We start from the raw sequence: 27099 nt of genomic DNA, 5'->3' as shown, positions 1-27099 counted from the left end.
CCTATGTAGTAGAGAGACATTAAAAACAAGCATTTCTTTAAATGTCATTTCCTGTTTATTTTATAAACACTTTAAGCAACAGCTGACCGGGTGTATGTAAAAATATTACACAAGTTAATATACACACACACTGCAGCCAATGCAAGTATACAGTAATTTACAACTTATTAATATTTCCCATGCAATCTGCCAGCACCACAGTCAAACATTTATTTTAAACCACTGTACAAGTCTTTTTATTTTTGTCACTTGTTTTCCAATTTGGCTGCACATCGCTTCTGCTTTGCTCATGTTCCACATTCATTCTTCTTTAATTGTATTTCACAATATGAACACGAGCCAGAGTGGACACAATTCATCATTTAATATGACATGTTTGTTCAGTCAGCAGCAGGTCGGTGATTTACGTCAGCGACTGTCAGCTTTTCCATCGCACAAAGATCCGGCCCGGTGAGGTGAACGCTGCGGCTCATTCAACAGGCTCCACGTTGACGTATTCTACGTTATCTTTTATTATTTATTATCCAATGAAAGAGGGATGTGCCAGTTTCATCCTAGTGGGTCGTGCTCCTCCTGCTCCTCCTGCTCCTCCTGCTCCTCCTTCTCCTCCTTCTCCTCCTGGTTTCCCTCTGATGCATCTCATCCGTCAGGTTGTTACATGTCCTGGACGGTCGGAATCCAACTAACTGTGTGATGACTGCACCTGAAGCCGAGAGGTGAGTAAGCATCAGAATTGGAAAACAAACTACTTCATCCTGCAGAATACATGTGCAAGAATTCACCCTGAAGGATTATTTTGCATATGTAAAAATGCACAAAATGATCAAGAGACAGAGACAAAAATCGGATAAATTGTATTTCATCCTCTTCTTGTGAGGTTTACTAACAAGTTACATCAAAAATAATTATGTTTACATCTTCCTCTTTTGTCTGTGACTAATTTTCTTGCTGCTGAGGATGAAAATGTTTTAAGAAACATTCGCTGCAGAGCTTGAATATAATGTTTGAGCTCTAATATGATTAACGATGCAATAAATTATTATTTCCATCATCAATTAAGCTGTTGATTAAAACAAAATCAATTACTTGTGTTTGCCTGAGACCAAGCCAAGAAAAACTATCCTTAATATATGAAAAGTGCAGAGAACAAGAGACAAATGTCCTCAACGGACTGATATTCAATAAAACGTTTAGATGTTTAAACCTGCAAATAACTAAAATTCACTGACCATTACACTACTTCTAATTAATTGTATAATTCAGCACATGCACACCCAACCATTTATTCACTCTATGTACAGTCCCTGGTCACGTCTGGTCCAGGAAATATATTTGCACAAATACAGAAATTCAACTTCTGCTCTATTTGCTTCGAATGGCATGTGAGAATAATATCGGACACTGTCGGTTTGTATTGAGATCATTCGTGGAGCCTGTTCAGCTCACAGTCTATTTACATGTGTGCACAGCAACAGGCGGGAGGTCAGCAGCTCTATCGGTGTGTGCAAACAGGGAACGTGAGGTCTGCACGCTCGTGGTTTTCTATATATGTGATTGTTTTTGTTCCTTATCAGGACTCATTTTCACCGCTCAGCAGGTCGGCACAAAGGCCGAGCTTCATTCGAACAATATCCTCGCTCTTTTCATATCTCTCCTCTTCTCCCTGTGCTAAATTCAGCCTGTGTCTGTCTCAGAGGATCGACTCTTACATGTGATTGTCTACATGCTCCTAAATAAAATGGAAAGTGGAAAGAGTTATATTTATTTAGAAGTAAAGTGACTTAAAGACTTGATTTTCTGAACTGCAACAAGCTGAGTTTGATTATTTAACATGTCGATGTAACTTTATAACCAGGTGAGTGTGGAATCCGTCTCCCCCTCACCATCATGAATGCGACCCACAGCTGCACGGCAGAGATGCCTTATGGGTTCCTTCCTCGTCTCAAAGGGCTGTACATCGCCAGCGAGCTCCTCATCGCCGTTATGGCCATCATCGGAAACGTCCTGGTCTGCCTGGCTGTCACCCGCAACAAGAAGCTTCGCACGGTCACCAACTACTTTCTGGTGGGAGACAAGTTCCACAATCTTGAAACATGTGCACGCAGCAGAGATGTGAAGGAGACAAAACGTGTGTGTTATCATGTGTGTGAAGGTTTCTCTGGCGGTGTCGGACATCCTGGTGGGTTTGGTGGCCATTCCCTGTGCCGTGCTGACGGACCTGGGTCAACCTCGCCACAACCTGCCCCTCTGCCTGGTGCTGCTCAGCATCCTGATGGTGCTCACACAGGTACACATCAAAAACACATTACCTGCAATTCATGTTCATGAGATGTAAAAAGCTGAAGCTGGGAAACTAAATAAAAATTCTGCTCCGACCTCCGACCTCCCCAGAGCTCCATCCTGAGTCTGTTGGCCGTGGCAGCAGAGCGCTACATGGCCATCCTCCTGCCCTTCCAGTACCAGCGCATGATGAGCCCCAGGAACGCCCAGTTGGCGCTGCTGGTCACCTGGGGCCTCGGGGCCATCTCCGGCACCGTGCCGCTCATGGACTGGAAACGACAACCAGCAGACTCTGAGTAAGAGGTTGAGGATGGGTGGAGGGATGATGGAGGGATGATGGAGGGATGATGGATGGATGAGTAAAGTAAAACAGGAAGTAGGAGAGGGAATGGTGTTGATAGAGGAAGAAGCATAGAAATCACATGGGTGGATAGACAGATCACTGAATGACAAGGTGGGTGGGTGGATGGATGGATGGATGCAAGAACTGGCAGATGGACAGACTTGATAAAGGAATGATTGAATGACAGGGTAGTGAGTGCATGGATGAAAAGATGAGGAGGATGGTGAGGATGAGAGGAGGAAGATGGATCTCAGAGGTTTTGTCTCATTCCAGCTACTGTATCTTCACGTGTGTGGTGGACATGAGCTACATGGTCTACTTCAACTTCTTCTGCTGCCTCCTGGTCCCCCTGGTGGCCATGATCATCATCTACGCCCACATCTTCCTCACCGTTCGCCGCCAACTCAGACGCATCGCCGTGGCCAGAGGAACCGGCGAGGACGCGAGGGCTGGCGCCAGTGGGAGCAGCGAGACCGGGACAGAGGACACTGGCAGTTCAGCTGCTGGAGGGAGAGAAGGTGCAGGAGGGGAACCAGACCTGGGAGACGTCAGACAGCTGGAGGAGAAGAAGAGTAAGGCTGAAGTCAAGTCTGGCACCGAGTCTCCTATTGACACTGAGACTTCCACAGTCTTCACAAAGTCCTGGTTCAGGATCACCTCAGCTAATTTTGGCTCTGCTCCCGCTGACCTCCGTCCTGGAGAGTCCACCGTGGCCAAATCCAACACCCGCACCTCCCAGGAGCTGCGGAAGGCCACCTCGCTTTTCATGGTCCTCTTTCTCTTCACCGTGTGCTGGCTGCCCATCCACCTCATCAACTGCATCCTGCTGCTCTGCCCCAACTGTAACGTGCCCATGTCGCTCACGCTCACCGCCATTCTGCTTTCCCACGCCAACTCGGCCCTGAACCCGATCCTGTACGCGTACAGGATGAGGTCATTCCGACACACGCTGATAGGCATGTGGAGGGGGGTGTGGAGCGCTGGGCCGAAGCACCAGTAGAGACGCAGTGGGAGTCGCTACAGCAAACTACTGTAACACAAACAGGTTCAGGCTGATGGGAACGTCATTAGTTGTGCATGTGTTTTGTTATTAACCATTATTACATATGTGACCTAATGCTGGGGGGGAGACCGAAGGTTTAACTTCTGGGAACCATGAACGCTAATACATCATCATTCTCTGCAAATAACTACAAATATCCTTCATTAAAATAGAAAATCACAACTATGTCATATTATGTAGTATCATAAGCCTTTTTTTAATTTTATACATTTACATTATAATTGTATTTTCTGTGCTTTCGACTTATTCAGGTAAACGGTGAATAAATTAATTCTTCTGTATGAACCTGATCATTTAAAGTTGCTTTATGTGAGATGTTGATGCTCATGTTTGTTCTGTAGCAGAAGCAAATAGGACGTTCAAATGAAAACGAGTCCAATCAACATAACTGCGTGCTTTATTGATATACAGTAAAGCATTTTATAATACAGTAGTAAGGCATATATTTGGTGGAATCTGATATGTTGTGAAGAATTGATGCGTTATTTGAAAAATTATGTGATAATGAAACAAATGTTAAAAAAAAAAAAAAAGAAAAGAAAGACAAACAAAATCAAATTCAGTGTCTGGACCAAAAAAAAGTAAAACCTCTGGGATCATGCTGCAAGAAGATGAAGTGGAAAACACACGCGTGTGTAAAACGCCAGGACGTCTGAGTGAGTACACGTTAAATAAGGATGGATTCGTTTAGTCACACATGCTAATATGGTAACACCTCACACGGCACAAAACTAAAAGGTTTAACCAAAGACAAAATGTAACACAACTAGAATAAATGCATCTAGTATATCCCAGGTATGACAGTAGTGCACATGGATCACTCTGATTTGTGTGAAATGTTTCGATACTCGAATAATAGAAAAACCGACGGGTGAGAAATGCAGCGAGTGCATTCCAACATTCAGACTGGAGGCTCCCACAGCGCAGGCAGGAGCTGTTAGGACATCTGACCTGAATCAATCCATCAGCCGGCAAGAATCAAATCTGAATTAACAATCTGAGAAGAGTGCAGGATTGAGAACAGTAGAGAAATTGCCTCTGAACTAGACTTAAACAATTTACACGAGGTAGAGCTTATGTTACTGGGCTTCTTTTGTTATTGAAATCAAAATGAACTATTTTCCGAGAAAATACTCTCAGCCTCAACCAGCAGAAAAACTGCAGAGCTCAGATTCAGCTGACACAACATTCATCTCACTTCCTCTTATACAGTGACTCTGACAGGGAGAAGCTGTCAACTTATAGACCAACACACAGTGTACAGTGTGCACGCAACAGGCCCCGAGAAGACACTTGTGCAGTAATATGTACCAGTGCAATAGTCAGATGTTCTTTCTAAAAAAAAAAAAAGACAAGTTCTTCCTGAAGACGTCTGTGAAGCCCTGCGCAGAACTGAAGATCTAAAAACCCTTATTCAAAGATACAGATTCTCCAACACAGCTACTTATCAAATGATGGAGGCAACTCGCAGACCAGAGGGCGAATCTTATTTACAGATCCGCACATGACTGGAGCTGCTGCCTCGTCACCAATGAGGAGGAACTCTGTAAATCCAGTTTCGGCTCTGACCTCCACAGACTGAACTTCTGAGTGTGTCAGGGAACGATACACCGAGGAGACAAGCTGTGTGATGGAGAGTGGATTCCTGACCTGAGCCTGTCGCGAGAAAAACTCTGAAATCATATCTGTGTTCTGGTCGGTCTCGTTGGCCGGGGAGGATTTTTTCTACACTGCACATATCTGCAACCAGGGAAAAGAAGGAATAAGCACGTGTGTCAGGGACAGTAACATGAACTCAGTGCAGCTTTGTGTGGCACATTACTGCCACCCACTGTCAATCAGTGGAACAGCACGAAGCCATCAGAACAGCCACACAGTAAAGAGTAGTAGTGTCACAGACTCACCGAGGTGGGACTATGTGTGTTTGACCTCGTTGACTTATCTCAGTTCTGACTCAGGCCTTTACAACCTCTGCTTGTGCACACGGTACACTGTGCTGGAAACAAATACAAAGATAAATCCTGTTGCCATGGAGATGCTCAGAAAAAACGGGAGATGAAAAGATGGATGGATAAATGGACGGATGAGTGGATGGATGATAGAAAAATCAAATACAATAAGAGGTTTGTAAGCCAAAGCAAAAAAAAAGCTGTAATGTCATGTGGAAATTAGGCACCACACCCAAACACACACACACATCCATACATAAACACACACACACACACACACACACAGTCTCACAGACAACGTACTGTAAAGACCCAGGACGCCTGCATTACCTTGACAGTAGTGTTCACTGTTACTCAAAGACAGTCTCCTCTTTGTAAGCACCCTTATGATTACAATCATTCTCTTTTGATACAAATGTCTGAAATGCTTTGAGCTGTTTCCCCAATTACAAAGAGATGACAAATATATGACCACACTGAACACACGTATTTGTATCTCATCCGACCCCCGGCCTCCCCCCCCACCCCAGTTTTATACAGTTGCATAGAAGTTTAAAAACCAGCCTCTGTTAATAATAAAACAACTTCAGGACGTTTTAAGAAACTACTGAAATCTACAAGTTATAATGTTTTTTCTTTCTTTTTTTTGTTGTTATTTTAAACGCATCGTTGGAACCGCAATCCTTCACAAAAATAGACGTTATATATTCTCTTTGTAAACTGTGTTTCCAATCCAGTTGTTTTGACTAGAAAAGCATGCTATAGGTGGAGGGGGGGGGAGAGGGGGAGGAGGCAGGGCGGATCAGAAGGGCAGGGCCTCGTGCTGTTCGGCGCTCTGCTCGTCCGTCATCACGCTGACCAGTGACTCCATGGCACGGCCCAGGTCGTCGGCCATGTGGAACAAACTGCCGATGCTGGGACCTGGAGAGAGAGAGAGAGAGAGAGAGAGAGAGAGAGAGAGAGAGAGAGAGAGAGGCTTAGATAACACAGACTTGCACACACACACACACACACACACAGTAAAACGTGTACAGTGTTGGTAATCAACAAGTTTGTTGATGTTGTCACTTCTCAAAAAGAATCTCCAAGCGAGTGTGGAGTGATAAACTGTTCAGACCTGGTTCAAAGTTCCACTTAGAGGAGAAAGGAGGATCCAGAAAGAGGAGCAGAGCAGTGTGGTGAATGTTAAAATGAATTCCATGTGTTCCACTCGATGTAGAATGAAGTTTAAATGGAGTGAAAGAGCGACGAGCAGATTCACTTTAATGGTATCTCACCTTACAGAGATAACAAATTATATTATTCCACTCTCAATGGAATGTTCTTTAATCTAAAGCCATAAGAGTAATGGAAAATATGATACAGCTGAACGTATATGCAAACACTAGTTTACACAGACACACACAGCTCTACAGCACCAACTCTGTTCCCTATGTGTGAAGAGCAGAGGGACAGAGGACAGAGGAAATTAAAAACAGGTAACAGGAGGGAGGACAGATATCTGCTTTCCCCCACTGCACCATGATGTCTCCTCTCTGCCATCATGTCTGTCAGATGAATGCTGAATGTTAGACCATGATGTTCTGGCTAAAATCCATACGGCTACAGCAGGAGACAGCAGCGGTACAGTCATGGTACACGTGCAATGGAAATAGACCTCAGAGGGGGAAAGAGGAAAAGGTGGAGGTGGAGAAAGTTGAGCCACTCACCTCTCATGGGTGTCCCCTTCTCCCTCCTGGCTCATGGAGAAAAGGAGGAAAGGAAGAAAAGACAAGAGGACAGGAAGAAGGAGAAATCAGCCTCAAATCAAGTGAGAGAGAAAGACGTCTGATTCCTCGCTCTAATACGTCTGGATTATCTCAAATAATGACACAACAATGGTGGAAAGAGAAACTCACAGAGCTAGTTTCTGAATCACATCATCTACGATACTGTCGCTGAGGATTTCTCTGCTCTGATGCAGCCTCAACTGTATTGTAACCTCCTCAAATCTGTCTCTTATTGTTTATATATCTGATCTTTATCATTTGCAGAAGATGTACGTGACGGTGTTTGTGTTTTCTGTACCCTGGCTATGAGGGAAGGAATTGTTGAGCTGTTCCATCACTTCCTCCAGCCCAGATGCATCTTGGGAAGGGCTGGACAGCTCATCGTCACCTGGAACAGGAAGGAGAACCAGATTGTTTCCATTATGAGAAATCTGTTTCCTAAAATAAGTCACATTGTTTAGGTTGGGATCAACACACACAGACAAGACACACACACCACACACACCACACACACACAGACACAGACACACACACACACACACACACACACACACACACACAAATACAATATGTTCTCACAGTGGAGTTTAACCACGTCCAACAGCGTGTTCTCCACATGCTGTCGGACGTGGAGGAGTTTATGACATCTTGCATCTATTTATATGCTCTATGCTTTTAAAGAGGTTGATGCAAATTAGAGGGGGTCTTTGTGTGTGTGTGTGTGTGTGTGTGTGTGTGTGTGTGTGTGTGTGTGTGTGTGTGTGTGTGTGTGTGTGTGTGTGTGTGGGCTCTTACCCATTGTGTCAGTAGTCTGGCTGGCTGCCACACGGAGCAGAGGGAGGGAGGAGTCTGAACGCTGAGATGAGGTGGAGGGAGAAGACAGAGCTGTGCCGTTCACCTTGGAATCCGTCTGAGACACAAACACACACAATACGGAGGAAGCTGATTATCCTACTTCACATTCAATTAAATGCTAAAATTATATTAATCCAGGACATCTCTCTCTGTGGAGGAATCACTGCCTTGCTCAAGGGCACCGTGCATAACGTGTACCTGCTCTAGCAGCTGTCTCAGCCTGTGCAATTGGGACTCCAGCTGTTTGTTGTGGTCCTCCAGGATCTGCATCCGGGCCTCCAGACGTCCTTTGTGCTGCCGCAGCAGTTTGGCCTCGGCGATGAGTTCGGCGTCGCGTGCGCTCTGCGGCGACGCCGGAAGCATCTCCGGTGGCGAGGGCAGTGGCGACAGGCCCTTCCTGTCGTGGGCCTTCTTCAGGCGGTCGTACTCCGACTGCAGCTTCCTGCAGCAGAGGAAACAGAGGAATAGAACACGTGGATACTTCTAGTTAAGGATGTCAAATGCAGTTTAAACATTAACAGTCTTTACTGATTTGTATTTTTCACTTTTATTCTTGGACTGATGAAGGCAGAGAGGAGGACACTGGTACTTCCCTGCTCTTACAAAGGGAATTTTTAAATATGACATTTTCAGATCTCTTTCAACCTTTGGCACATCTTCACCAAAACATCTTTTAAGAGCAATAAAACACACTTTGAATCACTTCAATGCACTCAGGGGATTTGCTACTCCAGCTTCATGTGTATCATGTATTGGACCCACATCCACCTCTGTCCATCTGCTCGCTATCTGCTGCTATTATTTACTTAATTCCCATCGCTGGTAGCAATGCCAAGTCTCCACAGGCAGGCAGCATCCAACCTGTGTCCAAACCTCGTGGAAACATGGTTCTGAAGGAGGGTCGTGTGACGTGTGTGGATCCACGCAGAGACGCCTGACGTGTTTGTAACCTGCGTCACTGATGAGCCTGGTATGACGAGTACCTTATGGTGGGCTAATTTTAGATACTGTAGATATTGCTGTTTGATATTTTGGTGTTTTAATTTTGACAATTTTCTCACGATAATGCAATAACAACTTCATTCGTAGATTTTCCTCGACGAAGCATGGGAGACGATTCCCAAATCATCTTAAACTAGCTGAGAACACGTCACCCGGCAGAGTTAGCGAGCTGCAGCAATACAACCATTGCACTTCCCTGTAATTATCCTGAATCTTTTTTCTATTTGCCACAGAGACAAAGTTCTCACTTCGAATATACAGTTTCAAGATGCGATATAAAAGTCTAATCCTCAGATCTGTGAATGTGTGCTGGTATTCATGCAGAACCCGGATTCTGTTGAGCTGAGTAAAGTTACAGTTTGGAGTAAAGACATGAGGCAGCAAACAGGAGAGAATAATTGAAAGATGGGTGCGCTCACTGACCTGTTCTCCTGCTCCAGGTCATTGAGGACCCGTTCCAGCTCTCCCTTCTCCTCTGTTTCCATGGAGATGAGGATCTGGGCGGGGCTGCGGGGCTGGCTGAGAGGAGAGCCTTGGTTCAGAGACTGGCAGTAGTGCTGGATCAACATGTGCTCGTCATCGCTGCAGACACACACACACACGCCCACACACACCAAACATACACACATTCACACACGTGCATGGTTGCATGGACACGCACGCACACGCAAACACACAGAGAAAGATGGAGAAAAGGAAAATCAGCAAGTGAATGACGCAGCAGGAGTGGAACAGGACTGCACCACAGAAGAAGAGTCTAACACGGGGGGGTGGGGGGGACAGAGAGAGGGGCCAGGGCCTGTCGTCTTTGGGTCCCGGACATTACGGAGCGATTCAGTCGGCCACGCTCTGCCAACTCGGAGCCATCGTACACGCGGCACATGGTGTTTTAGGAGGATTTTAATTAGGCCAGCTATTCAGATGCTGCTGCGTACACTGCGCCGCTTTCAGCTCAGCCAATCTGCCAGACTGAATTCTTAAGGAGCTGCAGATATGTGCTGTTTGGAAACAACTAATTCCCCTCACGACGGCTGCTGACACGAAAGTAGAACTCATTATGAGAAAAGAGCGCAGCTCTCTCGGCTCGGGCGTCGAGATGCTTCCCGCTCGTCGCTGCTGCTTCATCAACCGAGCTGCGTTTTGCAACTTGTGCTGTTTTGTTACTTTACTCTTTTTTTTAAACCTTAATTACAGGTTTATCTTTGTAGGTCAAATATTTATTATTTATGATATTTACTACACTTATTTATCATCTAAAAACTCTGGACATTAATAATTAAAGTCAGCAGCTCGTTCTGACTACTACCATTTTACAACTGAAATTTTAAGTACAAAATATTAAATTAGATTTATACGATTTACAGATCTTTGCTTTAAAAGATGAACCGATGCCAATTCGTGGTGTTTTTCTGTTCCTCTCTCTGTGCCCTGCAAAAATACCTTTTTTAGTTTTACTACAGTCAAAACAGTATTCTAAAGAAGAGGGCATCAGAAACAGCAAGTGCATATCATAGTAATGAGTGGAACCAGATAACAAACAAGGAGAATGTACCTACTTTACATATTTACAATCACAGCAATACTCTCATTACTTGGACTGCTCAGTGTAAATGAGTTACATCATCATTAACCATAATCATCATGTCCCAATTAGAAGCACTTATCCCTGAGGAGTGTATGAACACAGAATGAGAGATGTGCTGGAATCACCTGGTGATATCAGGTCATTCAGGGATGTACAGTGACTTCACAGCATATTCACACCCTCTTAGTTTTTGCACACGTTGTTGTGGTGTCGATTTAATCTTAAAGGGATAAAGCTGCCACTTTGACAAAGCTGCGACCTACACTCTATAACACGTATGACGAACAGAACTGGAGTCCACCTGTGGCCCCACACCTTTGTGTATAAGGTCCCACAATTCACACTGAATGTCAGGACAACAAACAGCCATAAAGCCCAATGAACTCTCTGTAGACCTCCACAATAAAACTAAGGTGATGAATAGATATTCTGAAAACTCACAGGGAAGATGTCAACTTGGGACGACAACAAGATTAGAGCTCTGGGCTATAAGAGCCGGTGTCTGTGTGCCGAAAACAAAAAGGTGATTTCATCAGCCGCCCCTCGAGTTCATGTCAGTTTAAAACAGCTTAACGCAGAGAACCTGACAGATCAATCAGACCTTCATGGTTGAATGACAGGATGGGAGCCACTTTGAGGGAGAGACATGACAGCTGGCTCAGAGTTTGTAAAAACGCCACGAGAGCAAGAGGAAATCGATTGTCTGGTCTGATGAGATTAAACTTTTCTTTGGGAACGCACTATGACTTTATAACCTGGATAACATCATCCCTGCAGAGGAGCATGGTGGAGGCTTCTCAGCAGCAGGGTCTGAATACTGAATACAAATACTCAAAAGATCTAAAGAACAATGGCAATTCTATCCATTTCAAATAAAGTATAGTGTGCAAAAAGTGAAGGGGTCTGAATACTATGTGAAGTCACTGTATTCATGTGGTTTATGATAATATAAACCAGAATAAAACTGGAATATGAGCTTATAGAACAACACTGTACACATGTAAACATATTCATTGACATATCACAACCAGCCAATGGGAACAAAGAAGACAAGAGCCAGTTCATACACAGCGAGCCAATCAGTGAGTGGGTGAGGTTGGCGAGACCAAACAAACAAAAAGCGGTTCTCACATGCTTTCATTGGGTGAGATACTGTCATTCAGATATGAGCCATTACGATTCTCCATTTCTGCTAACCTGCGGAGGGGGAAGAAACAGAGCAGTCAGTCCCAAACCCAGACGTTCTATCAGGAGATTCCACAGGGACAAGCAGTCTCAATTCAGTGTTCAGAGGTTCTACTGGGGGGTTTCAGGGGGGTTCACTAAAGAGCAGTTTGATATGACAACACTCAACTTGGAGGAAAATCAAATTCCACCTCTGAGGAAGCTGGTTGTCACAGAGTGAGTGGTAGGAGAAGTTGTCATATACGGTTACAGTGTGTGCAAAGAGCTGCAGGAAGAATTGAGAGTTTGGTGAAGCACATAACGATGTTTCTTTTGGTTGGGCTGTTGACGTTCCTCTGTGGTTGGCACAGGGTGTTCTCATATAATCCTTACACTATGTACTTCTACTTTTATACTTTATCTAATTGTGATGCACGACAAACTCAAAGAAGTTGGCAAAAACTTCATCATCAAAGAAGAGCAAAGGGTCAAGCCAGGGAGAGTTGGTATGGAGAGACACCGCTGGGACTTTGATATTATTTCAAAGGAGTAATGAAGTAATTTGAAGGAGTAACTCATGACGACCCATCTACATAAACCTCCTGGCAGTGCTTCTCCGACAGATCTATCAAGATAAAATGCGTGCAAGCAAAAAAAAAGATTTAAATTGCCATGTCGTTATCTCCACTACAACACTTTCCTGGTGGTTTAAGTGTCTACATGAAAAGTAAAGAGATTTTGGGTCTTTATCAGCGCTCGAATAAAATAAAAATGCTCTGTGCTTCGCTTGAGGCATTCGAGCAGATGGACTGTGACAGACTGGCATCTGCCCAGGCGGCTGCGCTCGTACTCAGAAGCTGCCGCATGCTCCAGGAACAAGAGATAACCTTGCAGCCTGGGAGCCATCCGCCTACTCAAAGCTTAATTATGTTACTTCTTCGCCCTACCACTTTCCCTTTAATCTGCTGGACGGTATCTGGAATCCGCCAGATCGAGACGTGACACAGGCTGAGAGCGCAGGGCCGGAGGCGGGGAGTGTGACTCAGCATGTGTGTCCATCAGCATGTGTGGGTTTGCTATATTTATATGAGTGTGTGTGTGTGTTAGCCCGAGGCAACAATGAGTGGTGTCAGACACTCTCTTGCAGGGATCAAACACTCGGCCCGTGGCTCAAACCTCACACTGACTCCGCAGAGGAATGCCAACAGTGCCCGACTGATTCAATGACCCATTGATCAGCTGTTTGATGGACTCATTGAGTTATTGATTTGACTGCTTCTTGTCCCTCAGCGGCGGGTCGGTGGACGCAGTTAGGATCAGGCGCAAACTGAAACTGAAGGAACACTGAAATATTTTGGTGAATAAGCTTTGATTGCGTCAGTGCGGCTCGTCTCCAGCCCAGGATTGATGGATTGAGGTTTCTGAGGCACACATGCTGGCACGTTGGACGGTGCAGGCGACATCCCAGAGACATTAGCATATGCATGTGTTGGACTCTCACTGCAGAATGCTTATTCACCGAAAAGTCAACACGTCACTTTATCATCGTGTACAGATTCAGTTTCTACTGTTTGCAAAGGGATATCTTGACATTCTAGTTCAGCCTTTACACCATTCTTCATCCTCATCATTAGCCGACTAAAGAATCCTTTCGGCACACTCAGCATTTAAACCAATAGTGCTGCTGTGGTAAGTTGTTTTCTTTTATGTGAAACTGCTGCAGGGAGAATATGTTCGAGAAACTTTTACATAACTCCCGGTGATAAAAAGATATTTATATGCAAGTTTGTCAAGGTACCCCCCATTCTCCATCTTTAAATAGTCAACAATCGTGCATTAGCATCTTTCAAAGCATTGACATATACAGTCATGAATATTGTTGGAATATTGATCTGGAATAAGATGTTTTGTTTTACTTAAATATGCATCAGTAATGTTTATTGTCTCTTATACAGTAAATCTATGGTTCAGGTGCTTGTGTTTTACACAATATGTGGATTTATTGTGATGTGTGATTATTTAGCATGTGATGCTGTAATTTTAGACATTTGTTGTTTTGTGTAACTTTCTTCACGTGCATACTTCCATGTAGACATGGAAGAAGCAGGAAAATAGTTTTTGGGATCTAACTCATCTTCTGTGGCTTGTTCGAAATAAATCTGACTTCATTTTAAACCATATTCCAACAAGATGAGCAAAAACACTGACTGCATATGACATATGCCTGAGAGGCAGGCTCACATCATCAGTGTTAACATTTAATGAGATCACTCAGCCTAAATCACGGGGCTCACTGAGTTGCGAACAGGAGGAGGAAAACCTACTGTTGGTCTGTCACTGGCATATTTCACGAAGTGGGAATCACGTATTTTGAGGTAAAAACACTAATAACTAAAGGTCTGTATTGATCAACATTCGATTTCTTGTAATGATCATGAGAATGTTGACTGAAAAGTTCCCCAAACTTTGTCAGCACAGAATCAGGGCAACCGATCCCCTGTGAGTTAACGGCAGCCTGAACACAGAGGGGGGAGAAGACAGGCATCCAAGTGCAGGAAGCGTGTTCTAGTATTTTCCCCAAAGTCATTATTCCAAATCACATCAATCAAAAATGTTTCTGGTGTCTGGAAGGGCTCTCTGGAGGAGCCATTATCTGTGACGCAGGGCCGAGGACAAGCAGCAGGGAAAGCACAAAGTATAGCGTGAGGAAGGTGACATCCTCGTGTCCTGTTCGCAACGCAGTGAGGAGCTGCTGCTAAAAGCAGAGTGTTACCGGTTGGCGTAGTGCTCAATCCGAGTGTGCGTGTCGTCATGTGAGAGCTGAGGGGACGATCCGGGCCTGTGAGAGAGAGGAGCACACAGAAGAGGGAAGGTAGAACTCATGAATGCAACCAGGAGGGACTCATTAATCCCAGTGCACAAGCACACAAGCCACATAAATCCACAGGAGAGGCATGGAGGGAGCGACAGTACAAGGCACGGATGTCTGACAGTGTGGAATGCTTTGTAAATAAGCTCCTCGCTTGTACCCTGCACTCTCCGCTTGGAATACATTTGCCTTCACTTCAAAAGAGGCCTCAGATCTAAGATCTCACACCACGTCTGCTCAGGGAAAGACGGGTTCTTTAACATCATTAACCAGGAGACTCCTGAGGATTCAAACAACTTTTCCTGTTGTGGTTCAGTCCTTGAGAAATGAGGGTCGGACTCTTTAAAATACTCAAGCACGAGTTCCTACCTCGACATAAAGGTGAAGGAGAAATAAAAAGAAAACCTGCCAGAGAATAACTCGTTAAGTTCAGCGTAGCCTTTCATTCTGGTAATCGTTTAGTATTCTCTTACAGTGTGCTGATATAAACCATTTTTCTATCCCTCTCTTTTCTCATTCTGTAAAACGTTCAAATGCTATTGATGACACATCTGCTTGAGGTATAATTTATTCATATCTTCTACCTTGTCCTCCTCTCGGTCTAAAAGTGGAGGTGAGGGAGGTGTGGGTGGAGGCCAACAGTCCTTTACAGCTCGGCATTGTGCTGCTGTATCTAAACCCTGCACACTATTGACAATCTATGTAGAATGAAGACTTTGTCACATTAAACTGTACATTGAGTTAACGTTAGAGAGCTACATCCACTCTAGGTTGGTGTGTGTGTGTGTGTGTGTGTGTGTGTGCATGTGCGAGCCAGGTACTCACGCATGGTCTACGGGCCAGAAGTTGATCAGAGTGACAGGACTGCAAGACAAAAAAACGTGAGATGATGACACAGGAAGTGGACGGACACTGCACCGCAAAGCATGGTGGGAGTGGAGCGGTGAGACTATATTGAAGACTGGGTGATTAAACTGATGCACATGAACATGCATGGCACCTCTCACACGCACGCACGCACGCACGCACGCACGCGTGTGTGTCGATATTCACTGAAAGACGATTTATGCCTGAAACTGTGATGCTTTTATAACAGGGTTTAGTTTCAGGATCCTCTTTATTCATAATGCACAGTAACTGCCTGACAGATGTGCAGCTTTCCACATCTGTCCCACAGCACTTAATACTTGGCCTTGCATAAACAATAGGGAGACGTTCGGCATCTCAGTTAAGTGCCGATACTTCCATTATTGATGATTTTCTTTTCGTCTGATTAATGATTTATCTTTAGCCAATAGCGGTATAAGAGGTTGAGATAAATATTCATGACAGAGGCAGACTGAAACATCAGCGTGCTCGATATTATCAGCTCATTATAGCTGATCACAGGTATATTACTGAGTTCATACAGTATGTCAGCAGTTAGGTGTTAAAACCTTGACTTTTGTATCCATCCATAATTAAAACTTGGGAACTGTTTGCAAAAGTTGACTGAGCCTGAGCACCCCCAATGACCCCTCTTACCCCTGCTGTTATGACATTTTAAAGGAGGAGTTTGACCTTTAAAGAAATGTGATTATTCGCTGGGACTATTTCTTGGCTCTGAGCAGTTGCCAGGCAAACGCCCGAGACGCCGGCCAAGAAACAGTCTCGCCCATAACCCAGTGGTTAAACTGCTTTCAAACTTTAATTTCAGTTTGGACTAAAGGTCCAGTGTGTAGGATTTAGGCGGATCTATCGGCAGGGCGTAATATTTAAATTCCTGTTTTCATTAGTGTTTAATCACCTGAAAATAAGATGGTTGTGTTAGCTTAGAATGAGCCCAAATCTTATCCAGCTACACTGCACTGCATGCATGTGGGTTTTGCTCGTGGGTTTAAATGAAATGTCTTTATGCAACTCACGTCTCCATGTTGTCTCCCTCCAGGATTGTCTGGACAGGCAGGTAGCCCATGCGTGGGTGTTTCGCAAAGTAGCGCTTGGTCCTGAACTTGTTCTTCAGCACCTTGGCAAAGTCCCTGACATCCTCCCCTGACGTCGTCTGTGGAGAGACGGGACACAAAGGTGGCTTTGTTCAGTGCGTGGGAGTGGGGCACACACACACACACGCACACACAAACACACCTTTAAGGGAACCTTTCAGGCCCTTTTGACTTTATTCACACGTCCAGTGAAGTGAACTTAATGCCCTCATTGTCAGATCTGAGTGTGTCATTACATTTACGAGAGAGAGGAAACAGATTTACGTCTCTCAGTCAGTGTTTTTATTTCAGCCCTGGGTCTGGGCTAAACAAATCAAACTTTAACCCTTTCTCTGCACCTGTAAAAAGGCTCTTGTTGTTCTCACACTTTCCCTTAGGAGTGTTTTTTGATATTCCAGGAATTTAAAATAATTGCAGAACACTCTGTAAACAACACTGAAATGATTGGGTCTCATCTTACACATGACACAAAGTGGTACCAGGCTCAACACCAAGCGAGATGACAAAAGCAAGCACCTGCCTTCTAGCACCTCCAAACATTTTACTAATTATCATGGATCTTGTTTCCAATTTGTGCGTGAACAGAAATGTAAAAACTATATTTGTAGATATTGAGATTGACTCACTGGATGCATTTCTTAGAATATGTCATTTCATGTACAGACATGGGAGCTCATGTTTGCAGGATATTTACATCTTAGTCTGGAGGTTTATTAGTTTTCAGAATGTTTTTTTTATCGTCTGGCTACTTCACATCCTCGCGGTTTTCATTTTCATTTCATTTACACATTGCAGAGCAGGGATATGATAATAGTATTCATACCGGAGTGCAGTACTCGACCATGGGGTACTGCATCTTGTGGCCCTTGGCAACGCGACCAGAGAAGAAGCAGCTTTGGCAAATGTCATAGTTGAAATGTTTCAGACTCCGATATCTGGTGAGAGAAAGAGAAAAGATTGAAGAGAGGAAGAGAGAAGGGCAGAGCAAAGGTGGGAGGGGCAAATGTAAATAAAAGAAGAAGGAAGTGGAAGAAAGACAAGAGGCAGAAGAAGACAAAAGAGGGAAATTTATGGCTTTGTTTTCCCCAGGGTAGGAGCAGTTAAAATTCTTCCAGCCTGGTACCTAAATGAGAAATTTACTCCTTGGCCCTGAGACTCTATTACAATTTATCACAGCTCTTGTCATGAAGGGGGGCGCACCAACAACACAGGAGTCCCACCTCCTTTTACAGGTCCCAGCCTTCCAACGCCTGGGTTCCACCACTGCTTTAAGGGCCGGGGTTAACAAACAAGACGAGAGTTCTGTCACCGTAATCACATCATCAATCATTCATATGTACCAGTGTGCCGTTTTACTACCCAGCCACTGCCGCTGAATTAGATTACGGCGATAAATAGGTTTACAAGCCTCTTCACAGCTGGAGCTAGACTGGTGACGGAGAGCGATCTCGTTTATCAAGTGGGTAAAGTTAATGTGTTTTTACTTGAATAATGACGCAAAACAAAATGCTTTCGAGTCTGATGAGTTATGCACAAGCTCGCAATGGAGCTCATGCAGGATTATTTATGGTAATACCTAAAACTCTGATTTATTAGTGGATCCAGAAGACCAGTTAGCTACGTCGTAAGTGCTTCTGCTGTGATTGTTTGCCTCCTCCGTACCTGAATCCTATGATGGGACACTCCTTGCAGATGTTGCACTTGGCCTGGTGCTTGGCCGTCTCGGCAGCAGCCACGCGGTGCAGGACTGGTAACCACACCATGGACTGGGGCTCCAGACGCATCCAGTCGAGGAACATGGCCGCCTCTAGCTCTGGTTTGTTGTTGGCCTGAGAAATGTGACAGGAAACATGGGATAAAAAGTGACATTTTATTTTAATGCAGTGGAATATTTTCCCATCTGGTAGAAATGATCTGGAGAAGGAAATATAGACCATCACAAGCCCTTTTCCTTTACGTCTTTGTTTAGCTATGTATTCAAATTACACCACAAAATATATTTAAAAATAAAAAAAGTCTCCTGAGAGTTGCAGAGATGGGAAACAAAAACAGTAAAAACACGACATATTAGCTCCATGCATCACTTTCCCATCAGCAGAGACTCTGGGAACTCCAGGGTTTTGGAGTTTCCATGGAACTGATCCCAGTACCCAGAACCCCCTACCTCACACCCACATGCACAGCACACCCACTCCTCAGAGGAAGCAGCTGGATTGACTCTCAACCATCTCCAGTTTAGGGCTGGATAGGTCCACCTGCTGTGCATGTGTGTTATGTTGACAAAGTGAATTTATCAGATGTTCTTACGCCTCAGAGTCACTGAGAACGAGAACAAATGCCTCCTGTTGGTGACAGTTTCTGAAATCATTAGAGCCAGACACAAAACTTATATATTGTATGTAGTGTATTTCGTGGTGATGCTGTCCAATTTGTGTGAGATTTTCTTTCTGGCTTGTCAATAAAATATGTCCTTGTTTCCATTTGAGCAATAACTCTGCAGCTGTAAGAGATGATTTGTTTGATCCCCTCCAGTCTTGTTCATTTTATTCTCCTGTCTGACACGAACATTCACACACACACACACACACACACACACACACACACACACACACACACACACACACACACACACACACACACACACACACACACACACACACACTCTCTCTCAGCTTCTCACCATGTTTACGTGATGCGTTTCATCCACCTCTTGTTTTTCTTATCCTTGTTCTTTTACCTTTGTTTTGCCCTTAATTTCCAGCTTCGCTCTAAGTGACAATCTAGTTCTTTTATATAAACAGACCTGATAAAGCCTGGAGTAAACAAATAATAAAAAGTAATATGTAGCCTTCATCTGGATGGCCTTAGGCATCAGTGTGAATAAACTGTCTAGACATCTGAATAACATATATAAATAATACATTTGCATGAATCTGTAGAAAGTTTAAGTAGAATGCCAACTTTGTGTGAGACTCACAAACTGGAAGCAGCTGCGGACGGACGGCTCGATGTTGGAGCCGCCGAAGGAGGCGACCTCGCCGAGCTGCCGGGGGATTTGGATGGAGTCGTGGAGGAGGAGGCCGAGGCGACGCTGGTCACAGAAACCGGTCGCACTGGCAACCTGTCTGAACAAGACTGGAGGAGGGAGCGATGGGGAGGAGAGAGGAAGTGGGAGAAAACAGGGAATAAGAGCAGGAGATGGATTGTGCCCATAGACAAGTGTAAATGATGCACTTGAACATCATGCAGTGAAACTGAAGGACTTACATCTGTATTTATCCTCCAGGTGAGCCTTGCAGAGCGAGATGATTCCAGTTTTGAACGACAGAGTCCGGATCTTTCCGGTGCGACCACTACCACCAAACAACATGATAGAATATGTTAAACCTCACTGAAATAATGGGAGCTCTTCTCTGCGCGTGCATGTGAGGTGTTTGTATACGCACGTGTCGTAGACGTTGAGCAGCCAGTTGAGACACATGTCGACGCACAGCGGGACATTGACAAGGTGCGAGTGGCTCTGCTCCAGCCGCTGGTACAGGCTGGTCAGACAGGTGACCAGCTGGGAGATGTCCAGCAGCTGCTCGTTCTGCTTCAGGCCGTGCTGGTCCAGCACCTCGCACACCACGGGCATGCTCACCAGGTCCACTGCAGACACAAGGGGGGCGGAGGTGGTTAGTTCTCACACTGCGCCCTGCGGCTGTGCTCAAACCGTCTTTCAACGAGATTGGACACTTAAATGTTCCAAGTGTCCTCGAGCTCACTGCTGCTCAAGGACAGTAGTGGGGGGGGGGACTTCCCTCAAGGGATCCATAGAATATCACATTATTAATCTTTGTCGTTCACTAAGTCCAGTAAAGGACAGAAAGAGGAGGAGAGTGTGATTATATTGAGAAAAGGCCAAACACACTTCTAATAATCCCTGCACCACCGATAAGTCGGCTCAAGGCTAATTACTGCCTACAAATGAGCAGATTCATACCTGTACTGACGGGATGAAGGCTGCAAGCTGAACTTCTATTTTGCAAGGTAATATGTTTCTAGTTTTAACATTTAGATTAACATTTTGATTTCTTCTTGTCATAACAAATATACTGCAGTCCAGATTTCTACCTGAAGCTAAGTTGGTTGATAAATGTATTTTTAAAGACATTTTCAGAAGTGAAAGGGGACGACAGAGAAACAAATGTCCACCAATTGTTACGGAAACACACAAACAAAAAGCAGAAGAGTTTCGACCAGCACACTGCCTTCGTCAGGGTTTAACCACCAAACCTGCTCATTTGTATTTTTAGAACAGCGAAAACGAATAGTGCTTCTGTACGATACGGCTGCAACCGGCTATACGCCTTCAAACATATCACACACATAACAGCTCGTAGGCGGTCACACTCTCCACAGATCCACCGGCGAGAGACGAGAGGGATGAGTAAACACACATATGGACACGCACACGCACACGACACACACACACACACACACACACACACACAGAGCAGTTAGAGCAGGGAGGCAAAGACGATAGAAGTAGAGAGACGAAAAAGGAAGACGAGGGAAGAGGAAGAAGAGGAGACTATGTAAGACGAAGAAAAACAACATGGCATTAGAGTGAATAGAAAAAGGAAACATGGAGATGGAAAGTGAGGGAGAACAAAGACGTGTAGGAGGGCTGGAACACAATGAGAGGAGCACTCATAATGAGGAAGTACTTGAAGCAAGGGGCAAAACACCTCTATATGACACATACAGCACAGTTATAAATACACATCCTGTACTCACCAAGCACTTCACTAGGAAAACCTATACATCTGCATTCATGCAATTATCCAATCAGCCAATCACGTGGCAGCAACAGTATCCTGCAGCTGCAGCTCAGCAGCTTCAGTTAATGCTCACATCAAACAGCAGAACGTGATCCCAGTGAGTTTGACCACAGCATGATGGTGTGAGTATGGGTTTGCTGGTTCACACACACAACAATCACCAGAGTATTCACTGAGGATATGGTAAGTCAAAGGAGAATGGCCAGACTGGCTGCAGCCTTCTCTGATGAGTGTGCGTCTCTGCTGAGGCTGCAGATGGTCGGCTCAGAATCTGGCATCAATAGCAAGAATCCATGGACTCAACCTGCCTCCTGTCACCGGTCCAAGCTGCTGCTGGTGGTGTAATGGAGTGGGGAACGTTTTCTTGACACACTTTGCCCCCTTATTACTAATCAATCGTGACTCGAAAGCCACAGTCTGATGGGAACTCCCAGTATAACAACGCTCCTTGTCACAAAATCCTGCTTGAGAGCAAAGGAAGAAACTACCTCATGTTAGTATGGTGTTCCTAATAAAGTGCTGTCGTCGGAGGAGGATACTTACAGCAGAGGGCCTTCTGCAGGCGCCTGAGCTTCATGGCTGTTCTGTAGGCCGAGAATCGAACATTGTTCAAGTCGGCTGAAGGATGGAAACAAGAAGGAAGAACAAAACACAGTTAGAGGTGATGAGGAAGTGTCTTACTTCTACTGATTGTACTGCGTTATTCTAATCCAACTAAAGCTTAGAGCGAGAGAATATGCATCTTACCCAGAGACTGGTAGAGCTCGGCCATCTTGGGATGGTCCCAGCATGTTGTCTGGGTCTGGTGGCTGGAAGGAGACAGAAGAGACACAAAGGTCAGATGTTGAGTTGATCATCAATTCAGGGAAACTCAGCATAAACCTCCTTGGAATGATCTTTACTGGTAATTGGATTATACCTGCAGCAGCCATGTTAGCTACTGGTCAAATTAAATTCCCTGCAGACTTACTACAATGTTTTTACCATCTTAATTCAGCAATTTGCGAACAATGAATAAGCATTAAACACTAGTACAGGTGAAGCTGATGGGGCCGGATGATGGCAACAGATCATCTTGACGGGGAACATGGAGGCGTGAGCCAGATTTAATGACAATCCATCCAAGAGTTGACATTTATATTTCACCAAAGAGCAAAAATAAGAAGCCCATGGCCGCAGCTGATGGGAAGTTAGGGCATCACTAGAGTCAGAAGGATTCAGCTGCTGGGAACATAAATGTCTGGATACGATTTCTGGGCAATTTATCCACAGGCTGGACAGAAAGTGCCGGACAAATCCACCGAGATTGTCGTTACCAAACAAACTTTTTATGTGGCTGAAACCGTATTTATCATGAATTTACTTCTTGTAGATTGTAGATTTTATTTCTAATAGGAAGGTAAATAATTGAGCGTTTGCCTATTAGTGCTCACAGATGCATGGATGTGTCCTAAAAAAACAGAGAGGAGATAGAGCGTCCTTCTGGGTAACATGAAAATGAATGTCAGTCGCTTATGAATTAGATCAGCTTCCCCAAAATCCCACGCTATGACATTAATCCCGTTGTTTGTACATTTCTTTTCTCCATCTCATAATCTGAGAAAATAACAACCCACTGTGGCACGAATCCACACAGGCCCCCGCCACACGCACGCGCACGCACACGCACACACACACACACACACACACACACTCACTCCTCCCAGCATAACAGTGGCAGAGAAGTGAAAGAGGCAGAGGGAGAAAGAGAGATAGATGGTTGCTGTGTCATTCTCCCCGCACACATTCTCTCCTCGTGACTGCTGCTCGCCACTCACAGGAGATTCGCCTGTGTCTTTGTGTGTGTGTGTGTGTGTGTGTGTGTGTGTGTGTGTGAGTGTGTTGGAGTCAAGCAGATTGAGTGTACAAGTGAAAGGAGAGTCAGAATGTGTATTTTCTCCTAAACCAGAATAAATGAAGTCAACACAGTGAGATTTAAAGAATTCAAGCGTCTCAGACAAGGTCTTAAAAACCCGTCCGACAATTCGAGCTCCTGTTGAATTTTGTCAGCGCGCTCTTTGTGTATTTGTCTGCTCATGGGTAAGCGCTAATTAGCCGAGTTAACTTCTCTGTGACCCGTGCACTTGGCGAAATAAAGAGCTTCTGACAACAATTTCCAAAGGACAAAGAGAACAATGAGGCTGTCACAGGAGATGAATCAGGCCTAAAGAAACCAGAAGATGACACATGCAAGAAAATGGGCAAATATAAATGGTCTCAACTTCATGACTCTCGACGTCGTCAGTCTCAGCTGTCAATCATGATGCTTCACCCCAATTTTAAAAGGCATCACATAACTTATTAAATCAAAATAATAAAAGTGATTTGATGAGTAGTTTGACTTTTTAGTTTGGAAGGATTTACGACCTAAACTGCAGCCAGGCACCAGGTACATGAAATACACAGTCTATTCTGTGGAGGGTGAAGAAGCTGTAAGAATAAGGTGTTTACTCACAGTTTTTTTGTGTCAGTATTTGCTGCAGTTGTACGAAGGCCAACTCCAGTTAAATCCAAAGATAAGTGTCATGACCTGAGCTCTAATTTGCATTCCACACAATCCATAACACCCACTTAAAAACCAAATGCCATCTAGAAATCATTAAAACTCTACGTATTTTAAACGGTGGCAAAAAGAAAGTAATGATGTTACTGTAAAGCAAAGAGCAGATTTTCCTGCTCATTAGTTCCACTTAGATGCTGTGGAAATAATTGTTGTACTAACATGATAACAAAATCTTGACGGCTAATTCTGGTTGTATTAATAACCAAGTGCATCCAGTTAGTTCGGCAAAAATAAATAAATGAATGCCTGAGACGTCTGTGCAGGGCGCATCCAATATTTGAAGTCTTTCACAGGAGATGGAGAACAGTGGAATGTCGGGGAATGGTTTCTAGTGCCTTCCACTTTATATGTCAGATGGTTAATAAATAGACATTTGGCTCCCTGCAGTCCTGGAAATGAGAGAGGCTTCTTATCCCAGAGTATGCATCAATCTGTATGTGTGTGACACTTTCGTCATTAAGTTAAATATAGGACAGTTAAATTGCCTATTCAGTGCCAGTAAATTTAAATATTAGAGCCCTTTGGTAGCTGACGTGAAAGTGAAATGAGACGAGAACAAGAGCTGGAGGAGAGACGAGGATTTAGACCTTTTGAGATTTCCACGAGCTCCAACTGGACTCAGATTCCCATTTCTTCACTCCAGTATGTGATCCTGCTCACATACATGTGAATAGTAGGTAGAAAGAGGGCGAGACCATAGAACACCGTGGGTGTTGTGGATCATTCAGGGACAAAAAGCCTGCTGAGCGTTCCGCCGCAGACTGTTTTCAGGCCTTAAGCGTGTCGAGGTGCAAATGCAACGCTGCCCAGCTTGTTAAAAGCACACGTCAAGCTGGTCATACACAAGTGCACCTGCAGTTAACCTTTGTGTGGGAGGCACATACAAATAATAATCCATATCCTGACTTTTCCCCCCCTGCATTGCCCTTGTGTTTCTCTCTCTGGCCTTTCTGCCTCTCTGCCACACTCCCACTCCAGATAATGAGGAGAGGGGTCCCGTGGTGAAGAGCTACTTAAAAATCTTCTGAGCTCGGAGTCTGTGCAAACAGTAGCTCAGTCACTCAGCTCGTCACTGAAGTGCTGCTCCGAGCCACTCGGACCGATGGTTAGAACGAACGCGCGGCATCAAGCACGCAGCTGCTTTCTCTCACAGCCCTGTTCGCAGATGTACAGTAGGACACTGACTAACCCTGGAGCACGGCCGTAATAATTCATTACTTCTATTTTCATAAACCTGCGATGATCCAAGCCAGTTGATCCCTAACCCAGGGTCAATAATTAATCAATGGGTTACATAACAACACAAAACAGCAGATACGGCATTTGGCTGATGTGCTTATCTATTCTGCAGTGGCACAGAATTCAAACTGTAAGAGAAAGACCGTAATGACTGATCATTTTTTTTCAGAGATATTATTAGAGGCAATTTCACAGGTACTAATTGTATATAGTAATGGATTGTGAAAATATTTTAGTTTCAGCTGCTTTAACTCGTCAAATTCCTCTACTGTCGGGTCATCAAGGCTCCATGCTTCAATAACAATAACAGACACTCGTGATGGAAAGTTATTAAAGATAAACTGAGGGAAAAGTCAGATTATTTCTTAAGGGTTGTTTTTAAGCCTCATGAGACATTCCTCTGAGGAGCATAACTTAAAGAGCTGCAGTCGTTCTTTGACAAACAATGAGACACCACGTGCCGTCACACACAGACATGTGTGAGCACACAATACCACATATTGCAGTTAACAGGCAGCTGAATAGCTTATTGCGGCGCTGACAGATAGGCGTTTTAAATAATGGATTCCCACAGAGGCACGAGTGTCACTTCTCGCTGCAGTCAATTACGGCTCTTGGGTGAATGATTAAAGGTGGTTTATGGGCTATGGTGATGTCTTCCTCTGCCGATCATTGAGAGTGAGCCCAGCAGAATGTTTCCTGCACACTAGGCTTCTGAATGAGCTCAGACAATGGCCTTCAGAGACGGGACGCGAGAAGGAGGAAAACGCGAGGGGAAAAGAAAGAAGCATGAAAGCTATATTCATCAGCGGGTTATTAGAGGAAGCTGTTTGTGAAAGACAACCTAAAAGCACCAACAGAACCCAATTCATCACACCGAGCTGTACGATATATAATTACGTCACTTTCCTTGTGTTCGTTTAACATAATGACGGGGGACTATTTTAGATACATGATACATTTTCATATCTTAATTCCACATCATTAGATTTATTACTATTACGTGATTAGTTGTTCTCTATTTTTCTGGTTGTTAACAACGACTGCTGATCCCTGTAGTTTTTATCAAATGTTACTCAAACTGGAGGAAATGCATTTGCTGGGAACTATTTTGAGCTGCAGGTTAATCCACATTTAGTGCTCTGCTGAGTATTTAGAGCAGCAGACTGTGTCAAAATAAACCACAATGCATGTTCATAGGAAAGAAGGAACATGTGAAAAATAAAACTGAGAACCTTCAAGCTCTGTACACATAGATTCGTACATTTTATCTCTCAAGCTCCATCAGATTGGATGGAAAACATTATTGTCAAGTCTCTCCTCAGATGTTCTGGGAGGTTTAAGTCTGAGCTTGGTCTGGTCCACTCAAGGACGGTCAAAGACTTGTCCTGAGGACACTCCAGTATTGTCTTGGCTGCACGTCACATCCTGCAGAAAGGTGAACCGTCTCTGTCTCACCAAATGCACTTTTAAACAGATTTCTTCAAGGACGTCTTTGTATTTGGCTGCATTTCCTTTTTCTCACTTCTGACCAGTCTCTGTGTCCCTGCTGCTGAGAACACCCCCCATCGGAT

The 27099-nt window shown here is 44.4% G+C and overlaps 2 protein-coding genes across 8 annotated transcripts in view; one reads left to right on the top strand and one right to left on the bottom strand.

The window, feature by feature from the left end:
- Positions 1 to 1887: 1887 nt before the first annotated feature.
- LOC124851416 (adenosine receptor A2a-like) lies at positions 1888 to 3623 on the top strand. Its single transcript, XM_047339208.1, has 5 exons — positions 1888 to 2064; positions 2153 to 2287; positions 2392 to 2576; positions 2897 to 3093; positions 3352 to 3623. The coding sequence occupies exons 1-5, from the start codon at positions 1888 to 1890 to the stop codon at positions 3621 to 3623; spliced, it is 966 nt and encodes a 321-aa protein (XP_047195164.1).
- A 442-nt stretch (positions 3624 to 4065) lies between these two features.
- dmd (dystrophin) overlaps positions 4066 to 27099 on the bottom strand; it is a 176915-nt gene continuing 153881 nt past the window's right edge. For 4 of the 7 annotated variants that reach the window (XM_047339155.1, XM_047339156.1, XM_047339160.1 and 1 more), the window contains 16 exons: positions 22432 to 22493; positions 22228 to 22302; positions 20308 to 20509; positions 20129 to 20214; positions 19839 to 19996; positions 18524 to 18690; positions 17685 to 17796; positions 16784 to 16920; positions 15705 to 15743; positions 14784 to 14849; positions 11978 to 12043; positions 9685 to 9843; positions 8458 to 8701; positions 8200 to 8314; positions 7703 to 7792; positions 4066 to 6556 (listed from right to left, as the gene is read on the bottom strand). In XM_047339155.1, the coding sequence (XP_047195111.1) occupies positions 6438 to 6556; positions 7703 to 7792; positions 8200 to 8314; positions 8458 to 8701; positions 9685 to 9843; positions 11978 to 12043; positions 14784 to 14849; positions 15705 to 15743; positions 16784 to 16920; positions 17685 to 17796; positions 18524 to 18690; positions 19839 to 19996; positions 20129 to 20214; positions 20308 to 20509; positions 22228 to 22302; positions 22432 to 22493 (1897 nt within the window). In that variant the 3' untranslated portion in view covers positions 4066 to 6437. Of the gene's footprint in view, positions 6557 to 7344; positions 7371 to 7702; positions 7793 to 8199; positions 8315 to 8457; positions 8702 to 9684; positions 9844 to 11977; positions 12044 to 14783; positions 14850 to 15704; positions 15744 to 16783; positions 16921 to 17684; positions 17797 to 18523; positions 18691 to 19838; positions 19997 to 20128; positions 20215 to 20307; positions 20510 to 22227; positions 22303 to 22431; positions 22494 to 27099 lie in introns of all 7 variants that reach the window. The other 3 variants (XM_047339157.1, XM_047339159.1, XM_047339158.1) reach the window with 2 other exon arrangements.

Source organism: Hippoglossus stenolepis, chromosome 24, assembly GCF_022539355.2.
Source record: "Hippoglossus stenolepis isolate QCI-W04-F060 chromosome 24, HSTE1.2, whole genome shotgun sequence".
Taxonomy (NCBI): domain Eukaryota; kingdom Metazoa; phylum Chordata; class Actinopteri; order Pleuronectiformes; family Pleuronectidae; genus Hippoglossus; species Hippoglossus stenolepis.
This window is presented reverse-complemented; position numbering and strand designations above follow the sequence as displayed.